General features: G+C 41.0%; 1 protein-coding gene across 50 annotated transcripts in view; it reads left to right on the plus strand.

The window, feature by feature from the left end:
- Positions 1-27052, plus strand: part of ANK2 (ankyrin 2) — a 559252-nt gene that overhangs the window by 384291 nt on the left and 147909 nt on the right. For 32 of the 50 annotated variants that reach the window (XM_043545350.1, XM_043545349.1, XM_043545351.1 and 29 more), the window contains exons 5-9: positions 12246-12344; positions 19438-19623; positions 20101-20124; positions 22320-22418; positions 23634-23732. In XM_043545350.1, coding sequence (XP_043401285.1) covers positions 12246-12344; positions 19438-19623; positions 20101-20124; positions 22320-22418; positions 23634-23732 — 507 coding nt within the window. The remainder of the gene's footprint in view (positions 1-12245; positions 12345-19437; positions 19624-20100; positions 20125-22319; positions 22419-23633; positions 23733-27052) is intronic. The other 18 variants (XM_043545376.1, XM_043545385.1, XM_043545382.1 and 15 more) reach the window with 1 other exon arrangement.

Consider the following 27052-nt stretch of genomic DNA (forward strand, 5'->3'; position numbering starts at 1 on the left):
ACTTCTTCTTAAAAACAGGCAAATTGTGCCATATTTTGTGTCTTTCTCCCCCTCCCCTCAGAGTACTGGCTGGTCTTGCTGCTGGCCAGATCCCTGCTCCCCAGCTGCCCACCCAGCAGTGCTGAGTGGAGGGGTGAGTCCAGACGCTGACGATGGGGATGGGTGTGCAAGGCTGGTGGCAGAGTGAAGATGCAGCATGAGGGGCAGGCCGCTCCCTCTCCCGCTGGTCCGTCAGTGTAACCCCCACTGCGTGCCAGCTCTCGGCCAGCAGGGCCCTCTCCCGTTTCCAGCCAGCACTGGCTGTGCGTTGCGGTGGCTGGTGAGTGTGGGCAGGCAGTAGGCGGCGGCCAGTTACATGTCACCTCTTCTGCCACACATCAGCCCTTTACCTGCTCCCACTCTTGCTGACCTCTCCCTGCTTTGCCCCTTCGCACCCCCCACACCCAACAGACCTGCTGCTTCTCCATATCCCCACCGGCAGGATGCATCCTGCTCCCAATGCTGTGCAGACAACCAGCACCTGGTCAGAGTGCTCAGCTCACCAACAGCCTGGCCAGCAGGTTCCTTCCTCCCCAGCCCGGGGCACTGGCCAGGAGGAGCTGAGCCCTGCATGTGCCAAAGCCCCGCACAGCACTGGCATGGGAAGCCACTTCTGCTCCTCAGCTAGGCTCTGGAGTGACAGTTGAAAGCTATTTCTGGCCTGTTCATGCCGTTAACCTGTAGGCTCCACAGCAACCCTCAGGCAGGGGCTTAGCACCCTCTTCACCCATCTCTTCCCACACCGCTGTGACTCCTACCCCCACAGAGCATGGGGCTGCTCCGTCCCCATGACACCCTCCTCTGCTGAGCCACCTCTCTGGCCAGGTTTGCTGAAGCCCCTGTAGTCAAGTTCCCTGGGCCCTGGTGCACATGCATCCTTAGGGCTTAACCCCTTCCTGCCTGCGCTGTAGCCGGGGTTGGGGGAAGGGAGGGAGAGGAGGCAGCTGGGTTATGTCAGTGCCAGTGGCCAGCAGCAGCCTGGAGGTGTTAGCTGCCTTTTGACACTGGGAGGGCACGAAGGAGCAAGCTGCTTCCAGCCACAGAGGGGCAGGGGGAAGAGATGAGCTCTGCGAAGACACGGGCCATGTCATCCCTTCCCCCATACCCCGCAGGTGGAAGCAGCTCCTGTCCCGTCCCTCCCGCATAGTGCCAAAAGGCTGCTGGCCACATTCTGGTGTGAACCCTGGCAGAAATCTGGGGAGGGAGGGTATGTGACCCTGTGTGCCCCACCCTATGTTGCCTCAGGAAGATGTGGTGCCAGGTACCGGGACAGGCGGGTCAGTTGTCCCAGGGGCGCAGCCAGGTATGGTGGGTGGAGAACGCCGGCAGGGAGGGTGGGATTGGTCGGTCACCCCTCCCCATGTGAGAGAGATGTACGATTGTATGTGTCACCTCTCCCCAGGTGTGTGTGGGGGCATGGGCTGGTATCACCCCTCCCTGTGTGAACCCTAAAGCCTTAAAGATAAGAAGGTAAATCAAAAATCCACCTATGCAGTATTTCTTTTTAATGGGGGCTCAGTCAACTTGATGTTAATTTGAACTGTATAGTTTTGTATTGCATAGTTCCGATTGATTGCCGTTGAACTCACTTGAATATGAGTAATTTTACCAGGTGTCCTGTATTCAGCATAGGGAAATGTGGTCACCCTATAAATGTAAGATGTTATGATCTAAACGTGTTTTTTATTTGCATGTCCTTCATTCTTTTTACCTGGCATGGTAACAGAATGTATAAGAAAACATCTTTTCCACATCTCATCTCTTGCTTTATCATAGCAGATGATTTGCATTCCTTGAGGTTGAGAGAAGCTGACTAAGGGCTTGTCTATATGAGCAAGTTTCTGCACAGTAAAGCAGCTTTTTGCACTCAGACTGTACACACTGCCATGTCACTTTGTGCACAGAAACTCCTCAGTTGCAGTACTGCAAAAAAAAAACCCACCTCAACGAGAATCGTAAGGCTATTTGCACAGAAGCTCCAGCGCTCCTTTGCCAGTGTAGACACTTGATTGCTTTCTGCACTGTAATTGGCCTCTGGAGCCGTCCCATAATGCCTCAAGTGACCTCTCTGCTCATTGTTTTGAACTCAGCTGCCCCGAAGACATGCACCCCTCCACTTTCAAAGCTCCCTTTCTGACAGCCATTGCACGCTGTGCTGATCTGCTCTGGGATGCAAAGCAAACCATTAATGTGGAATGCTTGTGCTGTTGAACACAGAGGCAGGGGTGTGTGTGAGTGTGAGTGTGAATGGGTGTGGGTGTGAGAGAGAGAGTTTGCTGTGCAGAGAGCCCAAGGCGGGAGGCGGGGGCTGATGTCGGTGTTTCCCCTCCCCTGCCTCAGGATTGGTTGCTTCCTGCCGCTGTCTGAACTTACAAGATAGCATGCTGACACACTCTCTGTCCCCCCCAACACATTGTCTCTCTCCTCCTGTATTTGTAGGTTAATGGGAGTTGCTGGTGCTCAGAACTCTTGAAAATCTGTCCACTTATCTAAATAGCTAAGTATGGATTTAGCTGCCTAATTTCAGGGACTGAAAAATATTTCCTTAATTTATATAATTTACTGTAGTGTTAATCTGTGTGCAGAACTCTGACAGTAAATATGACTGGTGATCTTAAATGCATATTTATCCATAGAGATAATGTGTATTCACAAATTCACCAATTATATATTGGTTTGAATCTAAATACATATCCACTAGTCAAAATGAATATTTGCCTGGGAGATCATTCTCTTGAAAAATAATGTAGGTAATATAACATTTTATGAAAAAAATGCCTTTTTAATTATGGAAAAAGCAAGGAAATAGAATAGTAAAACCCCTGGTGTATCAGATATTCAGATTTTGACAAAACTAATAAAACCCAGGAAATTGAAAGATAAAGTGGGTTATCTGTCCTTAATTCATCCTTTAAGAGAAAGAGAATCTGTCCTGTTGAGATAAAATCCTCTTATGAGGAATTTATTTTTAGATTGGCTGAGAATAATGCCCTAAGTATAATGCAAAACAAAAGTTATCAGAATTCTGAGCATTTTGATTCTTTCATGGAGCCATCCACCACCAATTCCCTGAGTCTATTAAAGAACGGACTCTTCATTTGGCTTATGGTGACATAACATCTGTAGGACTTGTGTTTATAGGTCAAATCGTGCACTCAGTTTTTTCTATCAGTGATGCCATGGAGTTGAATGGATGCAGGGTTTGGCCCTACATCATTAGCATATAATCCCTTCATTGGGATGCTACACTCCCTCCCATGCAGGTGGACAGGAAATGGGCAGGAAGGCATTGGGAATTGGCTAAGCCTTGGCTCTGCCCCCTCCCTACACACACATACACACACACCCGCCAGCCAGCACAGTTGAGCCAACACACAGTGTGGGAGTAGCTGCCACTAATATACGACCAGAGCAGATTTCTTCATCCTGTAACTAGGGCCCTACCAAATTCACGGTCCATTTTAGTAAATTTCATGGTCATAGGATTTTTAAAATCTTAAATTTCACAGTTTCAGATATTTAAATCTGAAATTTCACAATGTTATAACCGGGGGCTCCTGACCCAAAAGGAGATCGCGGTGGTGTGGGGGGACGGTGCACAAGGGTATTTGTAGGGGGGTCACGGTACTGCCAGTCTTATTTCTGCGCTGATGCTGGCGGCGGCACTGCGCCCTCCGAGATGGACATCAGGAGTGGCAGCTGCTAGCCTGACATCAAGCTCTGAATGTAGCACCACCGCCATCAGCACTGCAGAAGTGAGGGTGGCATGGTGTGGTATTGCCATTCTTTCTTCTGTGCCACCAGCGGAGGTGGATCTGACCCAGCCCTGGGGTGCCCCCAGTCCTGCCCCTCCCTAGTGCTTGGGAGTTAAAGGGGCCTTGGGCTGGTGTTTGTGTGTGTGTGTGTGTGTGTATGTAAAATCACAACACCCCCCTGACCACAGTGCCCTGGACAGTCGCCCACATCACACACCAGTAAGTCCAGCCCTGACCCCCTGAAAAGTGTCAACCCCCCATGCCACACTCACTTCTGTGCTGCTGCTGGTGGTGGCATTGCCTTCAGAGCTGGGTGCCTGGCCAGCAGCCACTGCTCTCTGGCTACCCAGCTCAGAAGGCAATGCAAAAGTAAGGGTGGCAATACTGCGACCCCTCCCCCCTCCCAGCCAGATTTCATGGGGGAGACCCGATTTCACAGTCCATGACACGTTTTTCACAGCCGTGAATTTGGTAGGGCCCTACCTGTAACAGTGTACCAGTGAGATGCCAGGGAGAGAATTGTGATATATTGAAGAATGGTGCCAGTCAGGAAAGTAACTTACATTGTGAGGTGCAGCAAAACCCTAACAAAATTGTCACAGTAGCAGTTACAGGCCCCAAACAAGATCAGGGCCCTGTCAGGCTAGATACCGTCCGAAATCCATACTGAGAGTCTCTACCCGGACAACACTGTAATTTAGGGCTTGTCTACACTACCCGCCGGATCGGCGGGCACCAATGGATCCATTGTGGATCGATTTATCGCGTCTAGTATAGACACGATAAGTCGACCGCTGAGCACTCTCCCATCTTCTCCGATACTCCACCAGAACAGGACGCGCAAGCGGAGTCGATGGGAGACCGTCAGCAGTGAAGACACCATGGTAAGTAGATCTAAGTACGTCGACTTCAACTATGCTATTCACGTAGTTGAAATTGCATATCTTAGATTGACCTTGTGTGGTTGTGTAGACAAGCTCTCATATAGATACGACAAGTATAGGAAGGGAAATAGGCACACAGAGGTGAAGTGCCCAACGTCACACATCAGGTCAGTGGAAAAACCAGGAGTAAAACTCTAGTCTCCTGACTCCTAGTGCAGACCATCAAAATACATCAGACATGCCTTTTCCATAGGCAGTATTATGTGGATTGCATCCTTCTTTGAAAATTGTTTTAAAATAGAGTTAAACAGATGTGGTAAAGGTTTTTCTACAGAAAGGATATCATTCATTTTCATTTGAGAGCTTGTCTCAAAGACCTGTCATTAGTTTGATATTGAGCAAAGAACTGGAAAAAATATGCAGTAAACTGGAGAGGCAGAGAATAGGACTAAGCCGAAACATATTACACAGCAGGAATTCTGTTTTATTTGTTTGAATTGCAGCTAGTCTGTAAAGGGCAATCTGGTGATCACATTGACCTGCAAATGGGTAATTACTTTTTGAGCATTAATTGAGGAGAAGAGCATTCATTGTAGGCAAACAACTGCATTAGACAACAGTCATCTCCCACTCCCCCAGTGATGCCATTGATCTGCTGTTACCATCTCATACAGAGTCTGTAGGCTTTTAAAGTACATCAGATACATTCATTAGTACCGACAGCATTGGATATTTTATTATGAGAAATGTTATTAACTCTAATATAATATCTCATCTTAAAGGAAACATCAGAATTAGCACAAAAGAAATAGACTTTCCCCCTCTCTCTCTCTCTCTCTCATATTATCACGTGTATAGTTATTATAATGAGGTGGTAACTCCTCTATAATTACAATTGAGACAAGCTTTCTGGTTAACAGCCAGTTTTCCTAAGTGCTCTAAAATCCACGTTTACTCAGATTGCTTGAACATTGGTGTTCTTCATCAAAGGCATGGGGCAGGTTTAATGGTGCAAATTTGGAGACATAAATATAAAGCCTCAGTAATTTCCATGAGTGACTTAGAGAGCTGTAGGGAGCTACTGATTTTCTCAAATGAGCAAGCGAGCAAATATTGGGGGGGGGAGGGAGGGAGGGAGGGAATCATCCAAGGATAATGTATAACAAAATGTACTTCATTTATGTAGTTTTAATTCTTCATCATAACTTCATATTATACTAGTAAATGTCCTGTTTTTACTGTCTTTGTAATGATAATGTCAACGCAATATGAGACCACATTACATGTATTCTGAGAAGTTCAGGGATACCATTAATTTTTGTACTGGAATTATAGGGTATGCAGATTAGCAGGATTCTGTTATGTTTGTGTGTGTGTCTGTCACAGACCTTTCTAATTATCTCATTACCACAGGGTCTAGACACCACATCCCTACCTGTTATTGCATGTAACACATTGCTAAATGGCTGGCTCACATAGAAATGGTAGCCTGAATCCTGGTATCATTGAAATCAATGGCAAAACTCCCATTGACTTCGTTGGTGGAGGATCAAGCCATCAGAGAATACAATTCAAACCTAGGAAAGAGAGTCCTTTGTTCAAGTGGTACTGCCTTGTGCTTTTGCTGCAGGAGGCCAGGGATCTGTCCCTGTTGACTGTTGTAGTTTTGCAATATTAATATTGTAGAAAATGTAGTATGATGTTTTACTGTACTGTTTGAGAAATAGTGTGTGACCTTGTGATATATGACAAAGGAAAGTAGATAAGTTTGTGCATGCTACTTTTACTGTGGCATGTCCTGACTTTAAATTGGAAAATCCCTACATTAAGATTTAAAGCTTCATGGATAAAGACTAAAACATCCAGATATACCAGAGTTAAAGTGAAACCTTAGCTCTGTCGTCTTATGCATTGGCATTATGATTCAGTATTTCATTTCAAGATCACAGGCTGTTTTTTCAAATACCAAAACTAAATTTACAAAACACGAGACCACATTTCACGCCTTCACAAAGACACAAAATGAAGTGCATTTTCCCCCTTTCCAGGTCATTTTTAAATGGTTATCCAATTTGGGGGCCAAATCTTGATATAGATTATGCCAGATTAAGGGCCTCATAAACCAGAGACAAGTTTCTTAAAATATGGCTTTATTTCTAAGGCTTAATAAGACATTGTTCTTTTAGAATCCACACACAGATCTCCCATACAGCATACAAAAAAATGAGGTCCACAACACCATCCTCCTCCCCACCCCCCAACCTCCATGTATAATTCTCCCTGGTGGCTCTGTGGATTGGGGGTTGGGGCAGACCTATTTCATTACCCTTGCACCTATCTGAAACCGCAGAGGAAAATGAATCCATCAAGGGACTATACCAACTTTCCTATAGAGGTCCATTCTTGCTGTGGAACTTCCTTACAGGGGAACCCCTTGCAGGGATACAACAGAACTGTGGTGCTAGGGATTTAGGGCAGAGATGCAAGAGACTCAGATAATATAGAGGAATATAGCCACCCAGTGGAACCTCAAGATCCACAGGGTTTAGGGTGAGATCCCTTAATTTCTTCTATGAGAGGGCAAATCACACCTAGCCTCTGTGTGATCTCTAAACAAGCCAGGTTTAAAAGAAAATCAGTGCAGTAGTTTTAAAATTTTGAATGTTTAAATGTGACAAACCAGTTTTCAAAACTCAGTGGGAGTTGTAGGTACTCAGCACCTCTGATGATCAAGCCCTGAAGTGCAAATCCTGACCTTAAGTGAGCTAAGGGCCCCCTACCAGCAGAACCAGAGTAAGGCAAAATTTGCACAAGGGGATACCTATATATAAATATATATAACTCTGTCTTGTATTTTACTTACTGCATATTATCTCTGCAAGTTCAGATAATAGCTTTCAAAGCAAGTACTCCTTTTTACATATTGGAGCTGTGAAACATTTTTCATAAACTCTTTACTGGCCAGTGTTTTTTCCAAGGGAATTTATAAAACTGTAAAATGAAATATTTTATGTCATATTAAGGCACCATTGTAGTCCACTGCCATGTCTATATGCATAGAGAAGTGGCTAGAAATAATGACCACAGAAGTTAGCACTAAATGTTTCTCTAAGAAGTTCTGAACTTTAATCATATTTAAGGTATTGAGGATGAATGACACTAGGACTGTCGATTCATCTTAATTCAGTGGAAGCTTAAGGAAAAAACTAATAAACATAATTTAATGTGTAAGTATTTCCTTCCCCACAACCCCTGTGACTTTAGCTATGATTATAGCAAACTTACTGCTATGAATGATGGGTTTCCTCAGTGTGATGGAAACTCTGTAGGTCATCATCAGCAGTATGTGGAGATGTATTATATACCTCCTGGTGCTAAATGACCGGGTCGTGTATGGGATGACTATAGCCTCCTCTAATCCAGAGTTTTATTATCCTGGTTCTAGTCCAGAGCTTGGAAACTTAGTTGGCAAAATCCTTCTGCTGAGCTTTTGGGCAAATCGTTTCACTCTCACTTTAAAATCCTCTATCTCCACACATTTCTAGGAATGTGCATGATGCTGGTGTACATGTTTATTAGTATTCCGTAACAGTAGGATTTTACAAATGGCATAAAATCCATGAAAATAAAAAGGCAAGAGTATAATTGTACTGTGTGAGGCTTTAATAAATATTAGACACTGATCCTAGGGTGTGGTAAATTTCCATTAGTTACACCTAATAAATTGATGCTGTGCGTGTATCCAGGTCTGTGGGGACAACCAAAATGCTTACACATTATATTCCCCTGCTGCTTTCTTTTGCTGTTCTGCCAAATATAAATTTTTAAAAACTGTTTTAGTCCCCATTGCCTGCTCACTCCAACTCTAATCAAGGCCCATTGTGCCATACTAAATGAATGCACCAATAGGCATGACTTCATTTTACTCTGTGAGGTTCAGAGCAGGCTCTGTATGGTGGAATAGGATTGTCAAACAATAGAAGCCAGGAGCAGAAGAGGCTGAGTTGCAGGGCATCTTCTATAGATTGTTGTTTGAAATCCAGCTGTGATTTATAAGCACAAGGGATTGCATATCTTCATAGTTTGTCTTGACCTAATGAAGAATGACCGTATCCCCAGCTTTGCTAGTTGGTGGACAAGAAGTATACATGTTTGTTATGGTGCAGAGGCCAGGATGGACACTTGCAAAATAGGAGATGAAAAGGTCAGCCAGGAAATACCCTAGGGTCTCTTCAAAGTATGTTGTAAACTGTTCACTCAAAATTATTTATCTTTAGCCTCTGCCTTTGCTCAGAAAATAGAGAGATGTAGACTTGTTTCTTGTTACTGGGCTGAATTCTCCCCTTCATTACCCCCTGGAAACATCAGTTAAGTGAATGATGATACATGGATGTAAGTGAGTGGAGAATTTGACCTAGAAGCGCTGTCACTGTTGGTTGCTTGATCCGGAGCTTCTGATGCCAGGTGGGACTTCAAAGAAGAGCACTATGTTCAGTATCAAGAGAGGTGTCCTTTATTTTTTGAATGAGTTTCTGTTAAATCACTAACCATGGAGAAAGGTGCAGCATAGGTGCAAGACAGTTAAACCAAGTATACCTGTGGTTAGCCCCAAGAAACTTCCCTAAAAACAATAGGAAATATAGGGCTGTAATAAGGGTGAAATGTGGCTCACAGTCTAACACAGATTTTTTAAAAGAGCTCTCAAATCATGCTTCCCTTTGCAAGTGTTTTTTATCCTTTGACTCACCTAATCATATGGCATCCAAAGATATAAACTGCTTTATGACCATTTTCAGAATATGGACTGGTCACAGGATTTGCCATAACTGATCAAACCAAGGACACACCGATTATGGTATTCTTTTCCAATGGTCAGTACTTAGTACTAATACTGATCTGACATCCAGATTTTTAATGCTTAGCTCAAAAAATTGAAACCACTGTCACCATGGTTTTCCCCAGCAGCTATGTAAATCTTGAGTCTTGTCTGCAGTAGGAAGCTTACCCGGTTGGAGGATGTTTTCATCATGGTTTTGCAAGTGCTGAAAAACTTGTCATTTATACTCTGATCAGTATCAGTTTAGCTATACCATCACTGAAACCATTGCCAGCAATTTTCCTAGTCCAGACAAAGCTTATATGTCTCTAAGACTTCGTCATTGTTGGACAGTTCCTAGAGATCCTGTATTTTAGAGCTAAATGTTTCATTTTATGAAAGAGCAAATTCCACTATGTAATCACATCTTAGATCATATAATGTTCAGCACCTAACTTATCCTGAGCTGCTTTCAGGCAGTCAGTGTGCTTTGCAGAGCAATGTTCACAGAAATTTCAGGTAGCAGTGACAACATCATTTGCTACTGTGCATTTCTTTAAGGCACTAGCCATAACTACATTTAACTTGATTGCAAATCAGCAGATTGGATTGTGGTATCCTTGGCTGAATGCTTTTACCATGTAGGTCACAAAGATACAAACTTTAAATGAAGCAACTGGAAGGCAAGTAGCATTTCACTAAAAAAAAAATCTTCCAGGATATCAGCTGAAGTAGGGATCTGTTTCACAGTGGCCATGTTAACGGACCCAGAGTATAACTAGGAGAGAAAACAATAGAAAAGTAGAAATATAAAAGAGAGGATGGCCAACTGAGAAGACCCTGAGTCATAGTTGTCTGCTCTTAACTCTATCACATTTCTAGTGAATTATGCCATCTTGAATCTCTTTGCTTTGTCTGCATGGGAAGGTTTTACCAGTGGTACTGATATAGTTGTACAGATTTAATTTGTTTGTTTTTTGACCCTCTTCCCAAGCAACATAAAATAAATTGGGAAAACACCCTTCTAATGGAATAAAAATGTCCACACAGTGTTTATATGTGTATAGTTGTATTGGTTTAAATTCACAACTTTAGTTAGATGGCGAAAACTTTCCTGTAGAGACATGACTTTTTACAAGGTTTTCCATTCCCTTTTTTATACCTCATACTGAGCAGAAAAAAGTAGCTCTTTTGGGGATCTGGTAACGGATCAAGCAGATAAGAATCCTTGTTCTTCTCCAATAGAAAAAGCATAGGGGGAGATTGAAAGCCATCAATTCCAGAATCAACGGTACTATTGCCTGCTCAGTGGGATGGGCATGTATTTTGCAGAGATTGTTTTGGAATGTTTCCATATGAGGTTTACTGGAAAGAATAATGATAGGTTCTGATACAGGATTCTGAATATCACAATATTTGTGGTACTTCTAATTCATTGTACACATGCATAAGTCTATAATCTAAGGTAATGAATATCACAGCAAAAGTCTTGTGGCTGAAATCTGATTTATGTTTTATATTGTAGTTAAAAGTGTTATAGAAGGATGATGGAATGATTTATGAAAAGCAGGTGATCAGATCCTCTTAAATTACACTGTAATTTACAGAGCTTGAAACGAGCGTTGGGCCTATTTAATGATCCTCAAACAATAATATAAATGCACTTTTCACTCATATGAATTTTGAAACTATGCTGAATATTAACATGCAATGTATTTTGTTTATATGGAGGCGTGGTCTAACTAGAAAATTAGGTCAGTTTAACTATATCGGTCGGGGTATGAAAAATCCACACCCCTGAATGGCGTAATTAAGCTGACTTAAGTCCCTGTCAGAAGAATTCATCTGTCAAAGTAGCTACTGCCTCTCAGGAGGTGGTTCTATGCTAATGGGAGTGTGTACACTGTAGCGTTTTAAGTGTAGACAAGCCCTGAGATATTTTAAAGTGGAGACAAAGCATATATTTCTGGTATATCAGCCTATAATTATGTGGCCGCCTTAGCTACCAACTGGAAAAAGCCATCAAAAAGACATGCTATTAGCCATCGTGGTTTCTTCTGAGTACATTAGGGCATTTCTAGATGACTTTATACCTGGGCAGTCTTACTGTGTAGTCAATCGGGGCTCTGCAGTGTTGGGTTATTTATGTTTGGTGGTTTGCATTATTTTATATACTGTGAAATTATATGTATTCTTTTAAAGCTCTGCCATCTCTGCTTGTCTTCTTTTGAGGGAGGCGTTTTATGGTCTCTGGTGGGAAGCCTTTAGTTAAAAAAAAGTAGTAAATAAAGGGATATTCTTGCTTCCTTGTCAGCTTTCATAGAACTTTATTGCTAATGTTACATTCCTGTTCCGTAAGAGGGGCGAAATAGTTGTGGTAATAATGAAGATTCCCAATGTATACTGAGTTGGTTTAAGAGTATGGGAAAATATTCCAAAGTATGCCAGCTGTAAAAGGATGTATAGATTTTCAAAATCATTGCAAAGCAGCAGATACTCTGATGTTTTAAAATTCCTTCTTAATATTTGTTTTTTGCAGTCCTGACAGTGAAGCCTTTTGACTTTTTAAGTGACATAGACAATGTATTCTGTGCCTTCTGTATATGCCATTAGTGCAGAAAATGCAACCTTAGTTTCTTTTTATCAGTAGAAAAAAGTGCTGTTCTCAGAAGATACTTTTGCTGTGTGGGGTCTTTAACTTGTTTTATGTACAAAGCTCACTACAATGTTTCCTGTTGTGCTTTTTCCTAGAATGGTTTCACTCCTTTATACATGGCAGCTCAAGAGAACCACATTGATGTGGTAAAATATCTGCTGGAAAATGGAGCCAACCAGAGCACTGCTACCGAGGTAAAGCACATACTTCTTTTCTAGAGACTTTCTGTTATTTTTCTTTCCCCCATGACCCAGATGGTTTTAGAATGAGCATGATTTTCAAACCGAATATTTCCAAACTTTGGACCAGATCATGCCATTGTGATCTGTATGTGAATTTTTCTCTTTCCGTGTGTGGGGAAGGGCGAGGGGGGGTGGTGGTGGAGGAGGAGAATCAGTTGTCTTCACAGTGCAGTTCCTTCTTCCCCATGCTTGGAGTCATGAAAAACCCTCTTTGAATCTAGGTGTGAAATTATGGCCCAATTGAAGTCAATAGAAAAATTCCCTCTGACTTCCATGGGGCCAGGATTTCACCCTACAGTCTATATATTGGTCATGCAGTGTATTGTCCCCCCACCAGCCCCAGAGGGAATATACAGAAAAGTTAATTAGCCATTTTGGGGGTGTTCCTACAGCAGCATCTAGGAGAGGAAGATGTGGCAGCTTGGCTTCACTGGAGCTGCACAGCAAGAGGGCTGGTCTGAAGAGTACAGAATGCAGAAGTACAAGGTTTTTGGTGAAACTTTGTGCCTCCAGCAGATTCTGTGACATGCCCACCCTCTTCACCAAGGCAAAAATGCCATGCATACTTTTCTACCCTAATGACCACATGGTGTGATCTGGGGAAGAATCAGCAAGGGGAACTTTGCAAAGTTTTCCTTCCACTATACCATGTAGTGGGTTTTCAATGGGATGGAGTGGTCTGGAACCTTGATTCAGTCCCTTTCTGAGCTAGAGCAAAATGTGTGAATGTTTTGTGTGTTACATATCTAGGACTATGAGAAACATGTCTTGAAATATATATAGCAAGTCTTGTGTTGACAAAGAATAGCATTGCACCTAGGCTGTCAGATCCTGCCTCTCAGAGCCAGTTCTCCTTGTGTTAGGAGTCTCCTGAGCTCAGCATGTGCTCATCTTGGGTTCTAATGGGGTCTCACAAAATGAAACCGAGAAAAACAAACAAATATACAGAAAAATAACATTATGAGACAGATTCTCTCCTGTGAGTCAGCTCTGCTCGGGGAAGGATAGTGCGGAATGGGCCTCACTGAGCCGATCAGGGTTCTCTGATTCTGAGGTTTGTGCCTGGCTTGTTGAAATAGTCAATGTTTCTAGGTGTGATTTAATATTACTGGGAAACCAGATACACAACTCTAATGAGGATACAGACTCACCAAGCAGCATGCTGCTTCATCTTCAGATAATACATATTTGCCTACAGATCATAAGTATAAGTACACAAAAGTCTGATACTCGAGCCCTGGTTCTGAGCTCAGTTAAAGGGGTGTAAATCTGGATAAACTCCACTGATTTCCATACAGTTACTGCAGATTGACACCAGTGCAACTGAGATCAGAATCTGGCCCTAAGAATATAGAAATTGGACCATGGGACCCTTCACTTCTTTTCCCAAGATCTGTAAATCAGAGAAGTTTTAGGCAATGAGCAAAACTCATATATAACACACTTTGTGTTCACTCTATTTCCCATTGTTCTCTTGATACCAAATACTACTTTCCTCTGTCTCAGAAAACTAAGTGGACAGCTGTTGTTCTGTAAAGCCTGTCAACTTTATTACTGTTCTTTCCATATATAACTATTGTGCAGTGTGACACAGTAAAAGGAAACCTTCCCCTCCCCCATTTTCATTGCTTTTCTCACCCATTCCTTCTTTTGCTTGCACTTGTTACCTTTCTTCCAATCAGTATGGAAACTCACCCACTCTGGGTTACCTTGGCCAATGAACTGATTTGGAATAGTGTTGCATTTATGCTTGCTTACTTTGCACTATAGCCAAACAGCTGCCTTACTATCCCTTCATTCAACGGATACTGTGTCACTTGACGATGGCTCCTAAAATTATCTTTTCTGTGACCTGCATTGATTGAGATCATGTTACCTTTGCAGCTTTTCTGAAATATGAAATCCTGTGCGATTGCCAGGCAACTTGGCAGAAACAGTGTTTCCAAATCACAACAGAGTTTTGGGACTCTCAAGATCTAAGCCTAGCTAAAAGTTCCTAATGACCTGCTTTCAGTCCTCCGCAGAACTGCTTTGTATTTTCTGTGATCAGGTTTGTTGTAAATTCATTACCTTAGGGGATCTGGAGGCCAGTACAGTTACAATTAATGTACAGATGGGCCTGAACTCAAGCTGTGGATCAAAATATCTTTGGAATTCATAGATAGGTTTTTATCCAGGGATCATATCTGACTCTCTTTTGGCTTTTGCATTCTAAACCTGGTAAATGCCAATTTCATCTTCTGGAGTTTGGAAGGTGTAGTCATGCTCAGTTCAATCCCGTGGAAAGGTTCCCAAGATATTTAGTTCCAGCAGAGAAGGCTAGTTCACCCAGGGAGTGGACTGAGTTCCCTCCTGCTCCCTCATGTGTGTTGATTCTGGCTGGTGACCACCAATGGAAAAAAACTAGGGCTGTCGATTAATCACAGTTAACTCACCCAATTAACTAAAAAAAAAAGTAATCATGATTTAAAAAATTAATTGCGATGAATTGCACTGTTAAACAATAGAATACCAATTGAATTTTATAAAATATTTTTGGATGTTTTTCCTACACTTTCAAATATATTGATTTCTATTACAACACAGAATACAAAGTGTACAGTGCTCACTTTATATCATTATTTTTGATTACAAATATTAGCACTTTTAAAATGATAAAATAGTATTTTTCAATTCACCTCATACAAGTACTGTAGTGCAATCTCTTTATCGTGAGAAATGTAGATTTACAAAGGTAGATGTATTTTATTACATAAATGCACTCAAAAACAAAACAATGTAAAACTTTAGAGCCTACAAGTCCACTCAGTCCTACTTCTTGTTCAGCTAAGACAAACAAGTTTGTTTACATTTACAGAAGATAGTGCTGCCTGCTTCGTATTTACAATGTCACCTGAAAGTGAGAACAGGCGTTCGCATGGCACTTTTGTAGCCACCGTAGCAAGGTATTTACGTGCCAGATATGCTAAACATTTCGTATGCCCCTTTATGCTTCAGCCACCATTCCAGAGGACATGCTTCCATATTGATGATGCTCATTAAAAAAATAATACATTAATTAAATTTGTGGCTGAACTCCTTGGGGGAGAATTGTATGTCTCCTGTTCTGTTTTACCTGCATTCTGCCATATATTTCATGTTATAGCAGTCTCAGATGATGACCCAACACATGTTGTTCATTTTAAGAACACTTTCACTGCAGATTTGACAAAACACAAAGAAGTTACCAGTGTGAAATTTCTAAAGATAGCTACAGGTTTAAGAATCTGAAGTGCCGTCAAGAATCTGAGAGGGACGAGATGTGGAGCATGCTTGCAGAAGTCTTAAAAGAGCAACACTCAGATGTGGAAACTACAGAAACTGCACCACCAAAAAAGAAAATCAACCTTCTGCTGATGGCATCTGACTCAGACGATGAAAATAAACATGCATCGGTCCGCTCTGCTTTGGATCGTTATTGAGCAGAACCCATCATCACCATAGATGCATGTCCTCTGGAATGGTGGTTGAAGCATGAAGGGACATATGAATCTTTAGCGCATCTGGAACATAAATAACTTGCGATGCCAGCTACAACAGTGCCATGTGAACGCCTTTTCTCACTTTCAGGTGCCATTGTAAACAAGAAGCAGGCAGCAGTATCTCCTGAAAATTGTAACCAAACTTGTTTATCTGAGCGATTGGCTGAAGTAGGACTGAGTGGACTTGTAGGCTTTAAAGTTTTATATTGTTTTATTTTTGGATGCAGGTTTTTTTTGGTACATAATTCTACATTTGTAAGTTCAACTTTCATGATAAAGAGATTGCACTACAGTACTTGTACTAGGTGAATTGAAAAATACTATTTCTTTTGTTTTTTTCATTGCAAATATTTGTAATAAAAAATACGTATAAAGTGAGTACTGTACACTTTGTATTCCGTGTTGTAATTGAAATCAATATATTTGAAAATGTAGAAAACATCCAAAACTATTTAAATAAATGGTATTGTATTATTGTTTAACAGTGCAATTAATGCGGGGGCGGGGGGGGAGAGAAGGTAGTCTGTCCTGGTAGTCCCATTGAAATAGCACTTGGAAGCAATCAGCAACTGGTATTAACTAGAGCACTGTGGTGCTTAGTAATGCTCTCTTCTGAGACAGAATGAGAACCCCAAGACTGGGAGGATGTTGTAAGAAGAAGCAACACAGAGGGGAAGTGCTAGGGAAGAGGCAGAGCAGAAGGGTGGATTGCCATAGTTTTGTTTCAGGTTCAGGATTCAAATTTGAATCCAGGCCACAATGAGGTTTAATTAAACACTGTAATCCTGGATACTAACTTTGACACGACGCCATCCAGATCTAGATCAGCAAGTGAGGTGTATATATATTTAAAGTGCCAAATTCTGTTGTTGGTTATAACCATGTTGCCCATTGCCTTCAATTACTTAAAAGCCTAATGATTCAATAACATTGCATGTAGTCAACCCAGGACAAAATTTGTCCCTATAGCTTTAAATGTTTCAGTGAGGGAGCCACACAACTCACAAATAAGTATTTTTAAAGATACGGGATCCAGTCCACAGAGCCAGTCAAACTCTCCTCATATCAGGACCCGAAGGAGGAGTGAGGTAGCTGTTATATCACCTTGCTCTTCCCCAATCCTAATGGTGACCTAAGGCTGGTTTGGCCCTGGGCTTTATTTAGACCAACCTCCGAATTGCTCCAATTTATGGTGATTGGTAACAGCCCCTAAAGGGCTTTATTTTAGCTGGAAACTGCCAGAGCAGAGCAACATCTTAATCAGAGCCCTCCAACGCATCCCCTAAGTTGGCTCTGTGTCACTTGGGGATTCGACTGTACCGAAGGAGCTGTATCAGAGGGTTGGCTCTGGTTGGTGGATAAGAAAATATATTTGTGATTGACTGTATTTTTTATCCACATGGGTTTTGAACAGTTAAATAAGAGATGGGATTAGTACTTCGCTACTATAGAAAAATACAAACAAATCTCTTTCTGTGATGACCTGCATGAAACTTTAGTTTTTAAAAAAATCAGGTGTCTGGCTTTATATGACAGAACTGGACACATGCTCATTTTATAATTAAGGATGTTCACCCCTTCATCCAAACTTTCAGGAATTTCTAGTTCTTGTCAGTTTTCAACCCTTCATTTAGACATTAATTTCTCTTTTTTTTTTCAGTAGTTGTTCGCTTTCTATCTATTTGATGTTAAACTCGGGTTAAAATAAAAAAAATCCACTATTCTGAAATTTCTGTTCTTCCAGTCCAGAGGCTCACTTGAGTAGATACAGCAATATGTATACATGAAATATGCAGTGTTTTTGTGATGTTTAGGAACAAGGATGTGACCAGCAAACTCAGTTTCAGATGTGTCCCCCAATCCAGGATTTGCTCTCAAGTTTCCAGAGGGGAAAGGTTCCTGCGCTAAGCCATCTCACTACCAGATGTAGCCCCAGTATTAGACTTATCTTTCTGGTTCAGCTGTTTCTTCAGCTGGTCTCCCATTTTACTTACCAGTACAGAATGTAGTCTCTTGAGAGTAAGCAGCTATAATAGTGTAGCTATTGCAAAGTCTACTCATAAAAAGGGATTGAAAGGTATTAGTTTAGTGAGGTGCAAGCCTGGTTTGGTGAGTCTGGGCAACACCTCCAATATCTGAACAGGTTCAGGTCTTTACCGTCTCTGATGTTCCCCTTTCTCACTATTCCATCTTTCTCTTTCCCTGCTCCCAACCCAACCAAATTCTTCACTTTCCTGACCCCATTACTCTGTTTCTCCCAAATCCATCAGTCTGCTTCCCTCCCTCACTCCTTATGAAGCGTAGTTTGTTTTCCACACTATCAGAAATAACTCTCTAGTTGAACCTTCTCGCCTGGGCATGGTAACTTCCTGTTCTCCATGCCTTTCCCAGTGCTTCTGTTTTCAGTTAATCCTTGTCTAGCTTCCTTCCTATCCCCTCATCCATCCATCCATGACCCAAATCACGGTCTCTTTTGTCCTTTAGTGCCTTCCTAAGAGTGGGATTTTCAAAATTACTCAGCATTAGCCTAAGTCTGTACCCACTGATGTTAATGGAAGTTTCCTCATTGAGGACAATGGCATTTCACCACTGACGTCAATGGGAGCAAAGTTTTGCCAAGGCTGGACGCTTTTGAAAATTATATAGGACCAGGTTAGAAAAAAAAACATAAAGTTCCACACTTGCTGGATACCCCTTCCCCTATCTCTGCTTGCTTATGTAATGAAGTTAAATTATTTCCACTTGGAGGAATGCCTGCAGCACCAATATTTGTAATAGTCAGACTTGATTACGTTTCAGCATTAGCAGAACAGGACACCTTTTAGTGCCTGAACATTTCCATCTTTAACTGAATGTAAAGTAAAACTAGAAATGTACTTGAAAGAAAAAAAAGATTTATTTCTGAAATTTTGTTTCCAGAAAGAACACCTATTGTGATGCTTTGCTACCTAGGATCAGAGTCAATAAATGACACCCAGCTACCTGACAGAATCACACAGGCAGCATGTAACTTGGGAGAATTAGAAGGAACAACAGTAAATGTATCTGGAGATGAAAAAACTTGAGACACTCTCTCTAAAAATGGTATATTGTGAGATGCACCCCAACAGGGGCTCTCCATCTTATTCATGCCAATACCAACAACTGACCATTTGTTACCAGTTCTTGCAAATATATCTCCAGAATCATTTGATGCACAATGCTTTTAAATATCGTAAGCATTAAAGGAGATACCATAGGAGTCAGTGCAATGACCTATATGAAATGTACTTGACATTGGAAAAGGACCAGTTTGAAGTGACTAAGTAAGTGCACGTCACAGATATCTGAAGACATGTCTGAGATAAAGTTTGTGACTCCTGTGCCATTGACAATTGCTGGCCATTAGGTTGGTGGTCACAACCCACAGGCTGAAGTTGACTGCTGTATACATTTAACATATGCTTATGTGTGTACAGTACTTATGGGATTGATGATATGTGCCCTTCTCCTTATGAAGTGTATTTTGTTTTCCACTTTATCAGGATGGTTTCACCCCACTAGCTGTTGCACTACAGCAGGGACACAATCAGGCAGTGGCCATCCTCTTGGAGAATGACACCAAGGGGAAAGTGAGACTGCCAGCTTTGCACATCGCTGCCAGGAAAGATGATACGAAATCAGCAGCACTCCTGCTCCAAAATGACCACAATGCTGACGTTCAGTCCAAGGTAAAAAGGCTTTGTTTTGGAGGCCTGGGGTAGTCATGTGACTGGGTGCCTCTGGGAAAGGGACATTAATTCCATAATTTAAAAATAATAATTGAAAGTAACTTCTGTGGTGTATGATAAGTTGCTAAAACCAGTATCACCAATAAAACATCTGCTTTTGCAGTGTATAGCTGCAGGACACAATAAATACGGGCTGTGTACTTTTTGACACATCTTGTAAACCCTTTTAAAATCTGTTCTCTTTTATTATTTATGATCACAAAGAAACAAGAATGGAAGCAGAGTTACTGAGTTCTCTCAATTAAATAGGATACTGGTGTGGCCCATGCGTGCATGGGTTGTATTTAATGTTTAATGTATGCTTGAGTGGCTTTTCCCATAATAACAACATAACTCATTTCAATAAGCAACGTAGTTTTCCTTTTCTTGGATGATCTGTAATATTTTTCCTCTTTTTTCCAAACCATGCTGCATCAGATGATGGTGAATAGAACAACTGAGGTACCGAGAGCAACATTTTTTTTAATTAACATTTTCTGCTAATTAGTGGTTACTGCTCTTCCTTATGCTACTGTATTTACTTTCTGTATTATTTAGCACTAGAAGTGAAACTTAAGGAACTTTTTTAAATACCCGCCAGTGACGGTAAAGCTGCAACCCTTTTTTTGTTCTCCCTTTGTCTTGTAATTTCCTCCAACTTGTGAATGTCATTGTACTGAGATAAACTAGAGACTTCCCATGTGGTCAAAAAGAGTTAAGGACTAGAGATGGGGGTAGGTGGATGGATATATTTTTGAACTCAGTAAAATTAATTATGCAAAAGCACTCATTAGTCAAAACTAAATGAAAACTACCAAGGTGACAGGCTAATCCAAAATCCTGGCAAAAGTCAAATGACAAGACCATAAAGATTCTGTCTTCAGTTATATCCATGCCACCCCATTAGCTGTAGTGAGATTGCATAGGTGTAACTTGGCCCAAAGTGTTTTGAATTGTTTAAAAAATCTAAACCCATTAAGGGGATAAATTCCTCATGTACCAAAAAGTGAAATACAATAGATAATTAATCTGTCACCTATGCATTTTCAGCTTATCAAAGCCAAACAGTTAATACGTAAAATAGCATCCTCCAAGATGAATATTTGTTCAAATCATATTTTTATTTGGAGTAACCAGTAGAATGGGACAGTTTGTTTTAACAGAATGTTCAGAAATCCATGCAGGGCAGTGTGTGGGTATATTCTTGCATAATCAAAACATACCCACAGTGGGGCCCCATCATGTTTTTCATGTTAATTCTGGAAGTACCAACCCTGAAAACAGTACTGTACATGCAACTGGCTATAACTCAGATATCAACCCTAAAAGTATCACCTACTTTGAGGGAAGAGATTGTTTCCAAGAATCAAATCATTAAGTAGTGTTTTCAAATGTCTTTGTTTATTCAGTTGGGGATTTTACAAGGTGGAGGAGATGGATTTTGGATGCATATGTGTGCAAGAGTGTCTGGCGTTGTTAGGTATTTTGTTGGTAGCCTAAGTCTAGCAACAAGGCCATGAATTTAATGAGTGTTTGATTCTACTTAGACCTTTTTCATCTTGGGGCTGACATTGACGTAAATGGAATGAGATTAAAATAACAGGCTGAGTGCTTTGGGGAACAGTCTTTTGGGAAAAAAGTTGTTTCCAATATGTAACATCTGAGTATGATTTGCTAATGGATGAACAGTTTACTGTGCTGATCCCAATGCAAAAAAAATGGAATCAGGTTTAGAATACAGTATGTTCAGAAACAGAAAATATTTCACTGTTCCTTCCATAATCGATGCAGTGTTGTAAGGACATAATATATGCAACATTAAGGCCTTTCAGAGGAGAGCTTAAAACACCAAGATTTGATCAGCTTCTCATGAACATTAAAGATTCCATGGAACTTTTTATAAGGCTAGAAGTTTGTTCATTATCAGTATTTCAAATAAATTACCTTGTCTTACACTGTTGTGCAGCATTCTGTACCATGTGGCAGAAGCAGGTGTCGCACTCTAGCCCACAGCATTGTGGCTACATTTTAGTGGGGTTTTTTTGTTTTTGTTTTTCGGTCAGTATACGGTTTGGGAAGTGCTTTGGGATCCATCAGGATACAGGGTTTAATATAAATATAGAATGTTGTGGTCATTAAACTCTGTCTAATAACTAAAGTATTTTGATGAACCTTGAAGATACTTGCAATACAATATGAACATTTGTTGCTTTCCCAAACCAAAAAAAAAAAAAAAATGGAATTCTCATGCTGAAATTTGCCATTCTAAGAGAAGATCAGCAAGTAAGAGCCCAACAACAAAACATGGTAGGTTGAAAGCCTTGTTTCAGTGTTGTGGAAAGGAGGAGAACACCATTTGTTTGAATGTTTTCTCTGACAGCGTCTGCCCAGCTCTTTCACGTTAGCGACATAGATTCACGAGGAATAGCAAATAACACAAATGACCAAGAACTGAATGGGAAAAAAGAGCTTTTTGTAATCCACAGTAGGGAAAAACTGCATTCATTCTCTGTTCACCTATATTGTAGGTGTGCGAGGTTAGAGTAACATAACACATTTGTTTGCCAAAAGCTGTTAAAATCAGAAGCTCTCTGAGGAGACTGATCATATAGCATTGAAGAAATTCATTCCTTAACTAGGACTGTTTCCTTTTGTAGAGTGGCTTCACGCCTTTGCACATAGCTGCACACTATGGAAATGTCAACGTGGCGACACTTCTGCTCAACCGAGGAGCTGCAGTGGACTTCACAGCCAGGGTATGGACGAATCCTTTTTTCTTCTTAGATGGGATAGTCAGTGGATGTGGGAGTGTATCTTTGCTTAAAATTCCTAATCAAAAGCAGAGTGGAAAGCAAAGTCCTGAGGAAATTTCAGCATTTGCCCAAAGATATCTTTTTGCACAAATCTCTAAAGCATGCTTCAAGGCAACTCAGAACATTCCTTGTGAGCTTAGAAGCAACCAAATAATTATTCCCAATTAGAAAGTAACAGGCCCCTTTGAAGATGTCCAGAATGCAAACACTCTCATGTGCCAAGTCATTTAAGAGTCCTTGCCAGAGTCAGGCATACTGTAAAAACAAGTATTATTATTATTTGGCTTTGCCCTTTCTCCTTAGTTTTTAAGATTTACCCGAATAAGTTTATTTACCTTTCCAGAATATTATTATATGTGAAAATATCAATATATTAACATATGTTGTGAATATATAAAACAGAATAGAGGTTCTGATTACCTGAAAGCCATCTTTGCATGAAAAACCGCAACCACAGGGCTAGCTAATACAGTCCATTTACTATTTTTTGTCACTTAACAACTGATTGTGTGCATTGCTATAGCTATCTCCACTGGATTAGGAATTTTTTTGTTTCATTTTTTCATTGCCAGAGCCTTGTTGAATTGCTTTATGAGGAACTTCCTTTGAGAGGATTTCATGTTCATGCTGACACTATTATCCTCACTAATGTATACTGATTTTCCCTGAGAGTTTTCCACCTGATGTGCCGGCAAGGGCATCCTTGCTGAAAATGAAATTTTAAACACCATCTTCTAGCCTAATTAGGGCCTGGTTTTTGACACTGACTTCTGTTATGCTAATGAGCTTCCTTTGTATCCGAACCACCATGCTGTGTATGTTGCAGTGATTTAAATACATAAGTTTGCTGTGAATATTGACTAACTTGGGCTCTGATATATGTTTTGTCTTACTGTGTGATCGTGATGTTTGGTGTTTTGCCTAATGTGCTTCTTTGTTACTTAAGAGTAAATCAAGATACATGTTTATAAGAAAACCAAAACACCAGAAGTTCTGTATCTCAAATGACATGTGCACCTAGCTCCGATGCTCAAAAACATGCTTGTTTATCTTCTATACTGTATTGATGTTCCTCTTTTTGTGATCCAAACGCAAAGGCATCACCATTATACACCTTCAAGTCCATCATGCTCTTTGTTTGTTCTTTTCATGGTGTAGAATGGAATCACCCCACTGCATGTGGCTTCCAAAAGGGGAAACACAAACATGGTGAAGCTTTTGTTGGATCGTGGAGGGCAGATCGATGCCAAAACCAGGGTGAGTGTTTCTATCCCTGAATATTGTGTTATCACTTCTTGGTATTTTTTTAGCTGGAGGCTTGGAATGTCAACGTTCATAGATAGGAAAACTCAGCTTCAGAGATTGTCTCTTTCCTGTCTTCCCTTCTGAAAGTGAGTGCAGCTACTGCATATCACAGGAGAGAAAATGCTCAGCTGAACACGATCCCAAAACATTGAACATTCTCCCCTCACAGATAACACTGAAGCCATTTTTGATACTGTGGGTCAAATTTTCAAAGGCAATTCCATAAAACTATTCCATGCAGCTATTTGCACATGTAGAATCTTCTATGTTTATAGGGAGAAAAGATAGGTGAGGTCATATTTTTTTATTGGACCAGCTTCGGTTGGTGAGTGGGTTCAAGCCTTCAAATAACTCTCCAAGCTTATCAGAAGCAAGCTCCCCACAGACCACGACACACCAACTCAGTGCACCAGACCCTGCCAAAACAACAGATGTAAAACCTGCAGACATATCTCCACTGCTACAATGATCAACACCCCCACAACACCCCTTTCAAGATCCAGAGGTCCTACACATGCCTATCACAACGTGTGGTGTACCTCATCCAGTGTACTAAATGCCCCAATAGCAACTATGTGGGTGAAACTAGACAATCACTACCCTCGCGAATGAGCTCACATAGGAAAATTATAAAAGACATGGGTAAACACTTTTCACAAAGCAGTCACTTTATATCTGACCTGTCAGTCCTCATCCTCAAAGGAAACCTGCACAATGCTTTCAAAAGAAGAGCCTGGGAGCTTAAATTCATAGAGGTGTACACTAAAAATCACAGAGAATTGAACAGAGACACTGGATTTATGGATTATTACAACAATTTGTAACTCATTAACAACCCCTGCCCTCAGCTGCCTGCCCTCCCTTCCTTTCCCCCTATGATTGGAGGGGTGTTAACAGGCCACTTCACCTTGAATGGTCCCTTGAAATATGTGTTAACTACTTATGCTAAATAATGCTAAATAATCTGTTCCACCTTGTATTTAGCTTTACACTCAGGACATTTACCAGACCTGAAGAAGAGCTCTGTGTAAGCTCAAAAGCTTGTCTCTCTCACCAACAGAAGTTGGTCCTATAAAAGATATTATCGAATTCACCTTGTCTCTCTAATATCCTGAGACTGACATAGCTATAACAACACTTCTGTGTTTATAGACAATTATTCACCCTAAGGCTAGGATTGTACGCAGCCCTTAGTTATGATTCCATAAAAGGGACTGGGGGCACAAGACGACCTCTTATTCCATTTTGCAGTCTACCCACATTGTGTGTCACCCCAGGGGAAGGAGAAAACAGATGCTGTGGGACCTCTACACTTCTCTTTCTATGCAGGTGGGCAAGGGGTAGGTGGGAAAGGGTGAGGAATGGTTTGAAGTATTGGCTCAGCTCCCGAAATGCTAGCCAGCAAAGCTGAGTCAGCATTGGAGAAGCAAATAATTTATTGTTGGTCTGTACCAGCAACAGGTTGCTTCCCAACAGAGTATGGAGGAATCACAGAGGTAAATGTGACTCTAAATCACAATTTCCTTCCTGATCCACTCACATGGCTTAACTCTGCCCCTTCGTTGATTGGAGTTACCTATATGAGATCTAAAATACATACGAACCAGCTTATGTGTGTATGATGGGATTTTTTTTAAGTTGCATTTTTGGAATGACCTCTGAAGATGTGCCTCCTTGTGCTAACTGATCACTCCTTTCTCACACAAGTTGCTCCTTGAGACAATTGACCTGTTCTTAAAGAGCTGTTCATTTTTAAGCCTTGATCCACTTAGTTATTAATCTTAGCCATGCCCACAATTAAAAACTGGTTCAAACTGCAATGTTCATACATGGCTCTAGGTTTTGAAATGACAGCAGTTAGAGGGTTTGAATTTAGGTTTTTGGTTTGACCTGTTGCAGAGATAGGGGATATTTGCATTCAGTTCCAGGGTTGTATTTCCAACACCATCTGAAAGTTTAGAGGGTGTTTGGATACTGGTATTTGATTTGGGTCTATCTCATCAATAGTGTGATAGCACTGGAAAGTCTGAGAAAGTGGCCGTGACAGTACATTTCAAAACCTGTATCGTCCTACTCATCTCTCTTGCTTTTTAGCATGTAGTACACACAGTAAACAGCTCTTGAGATTGACTCAACCCTTCTGCTTCAGTTTGGCTATTAATTAACTAAATCAGCTTTCTATTGCTTCATATGCTACAGAGGCTGTAGAGATGATCCCTTAATTGAATCAATCATATGATTGTATGATTAGCATTTGATTTGTGATTGTGCAGGGAAGAGAAATACAATCATCTCTGTTAGTCTCTAAGGTGCCACAAGTACTCCTTTTCTTTTTGCGAATGCAGACTAACATAGCTGCTACTCTGAAATCTGTTTTTTTACTACACCTTATATGGGAAAATGCTGCCTTTCATGAAGCGAGCACTAAGTCACAAAAGGCCAAATTCTCCAAAAGTAGTGGCTAAAATACATGCGTACAATATGCAAATGAAGGCACAAACAGCTAACTGTGCACCATACACAAGATATTCATGTACATGCACAGGTTGGGAAGTTGTGCGTAGGTGGCCCGTTTTGTGCATGCAATTATAGTTTTGCATTAAAGGTGCAGACCCCTGGACATTTTGTGTTAAAAATTCAGGCATCTGTTTTAGAAAAGTTGGCCAAAATAGATGTAAAAAGAAACTTATGATCTCTTTGAGAGTTATATCTCATATTTTGTGGACTCAAAGTACAGTTCCGCAAGCCAGATCAAAGCATAGTTCTAAACCAAACTAAAGGAACAGGACCACATACTGTTTGTATCAAAAGATCTAATTTTAGGAGACCACCCATTGTCTCTGTTTATCACCCCTCATCAGGTGGTAGATTAGCTCAAAGCTATCAGAGACAAGGATGGAAGCTGCAAAGTATCACAAAGTACGCACATGCTGATTTGCACAGACTCAACAGCTTCTTCTTGCTTTAATATTCTACATTCTCTCTGCTAAAAGACACACTGTTGAGGGCAGCTGTGTGCACTTGACAGTGTGGGAGATTCCAGAGCTTTGATTTTATCTGTTGATGTCTCGCTGTGATGATGTCTTCATGCCAGCATTTTATATAGTCTTGGTGTCTTTTTCTTTTTCCTTTACTTTGTCTGCATGCCTTGTGTTTTGCTGTGGCTGTGAGTGTGTAGGGTAATGAAGAGGTAGGTTGTGTGTCGCATGCCATGCATACATGTGTTTTGCATTTTAAAGGAAAGACTTCTGTCTCCTACTTGGTACTAACAC

This window comes from Chelonia mydas, chromosome 4, assembly GCF_015237465.2.
Source record: "Chelonia mydas isolate rCheMyd1 chromosome 4, rCheMyd1.pri.v2, whole genome shotgun sequence".
Classification (NCBI taxonomy): domain Eukaryota; kingdom Metazoa; phylum Chordata; order Testudines; family Cheloniidae; genus Chelonia; species Chelonia mydas.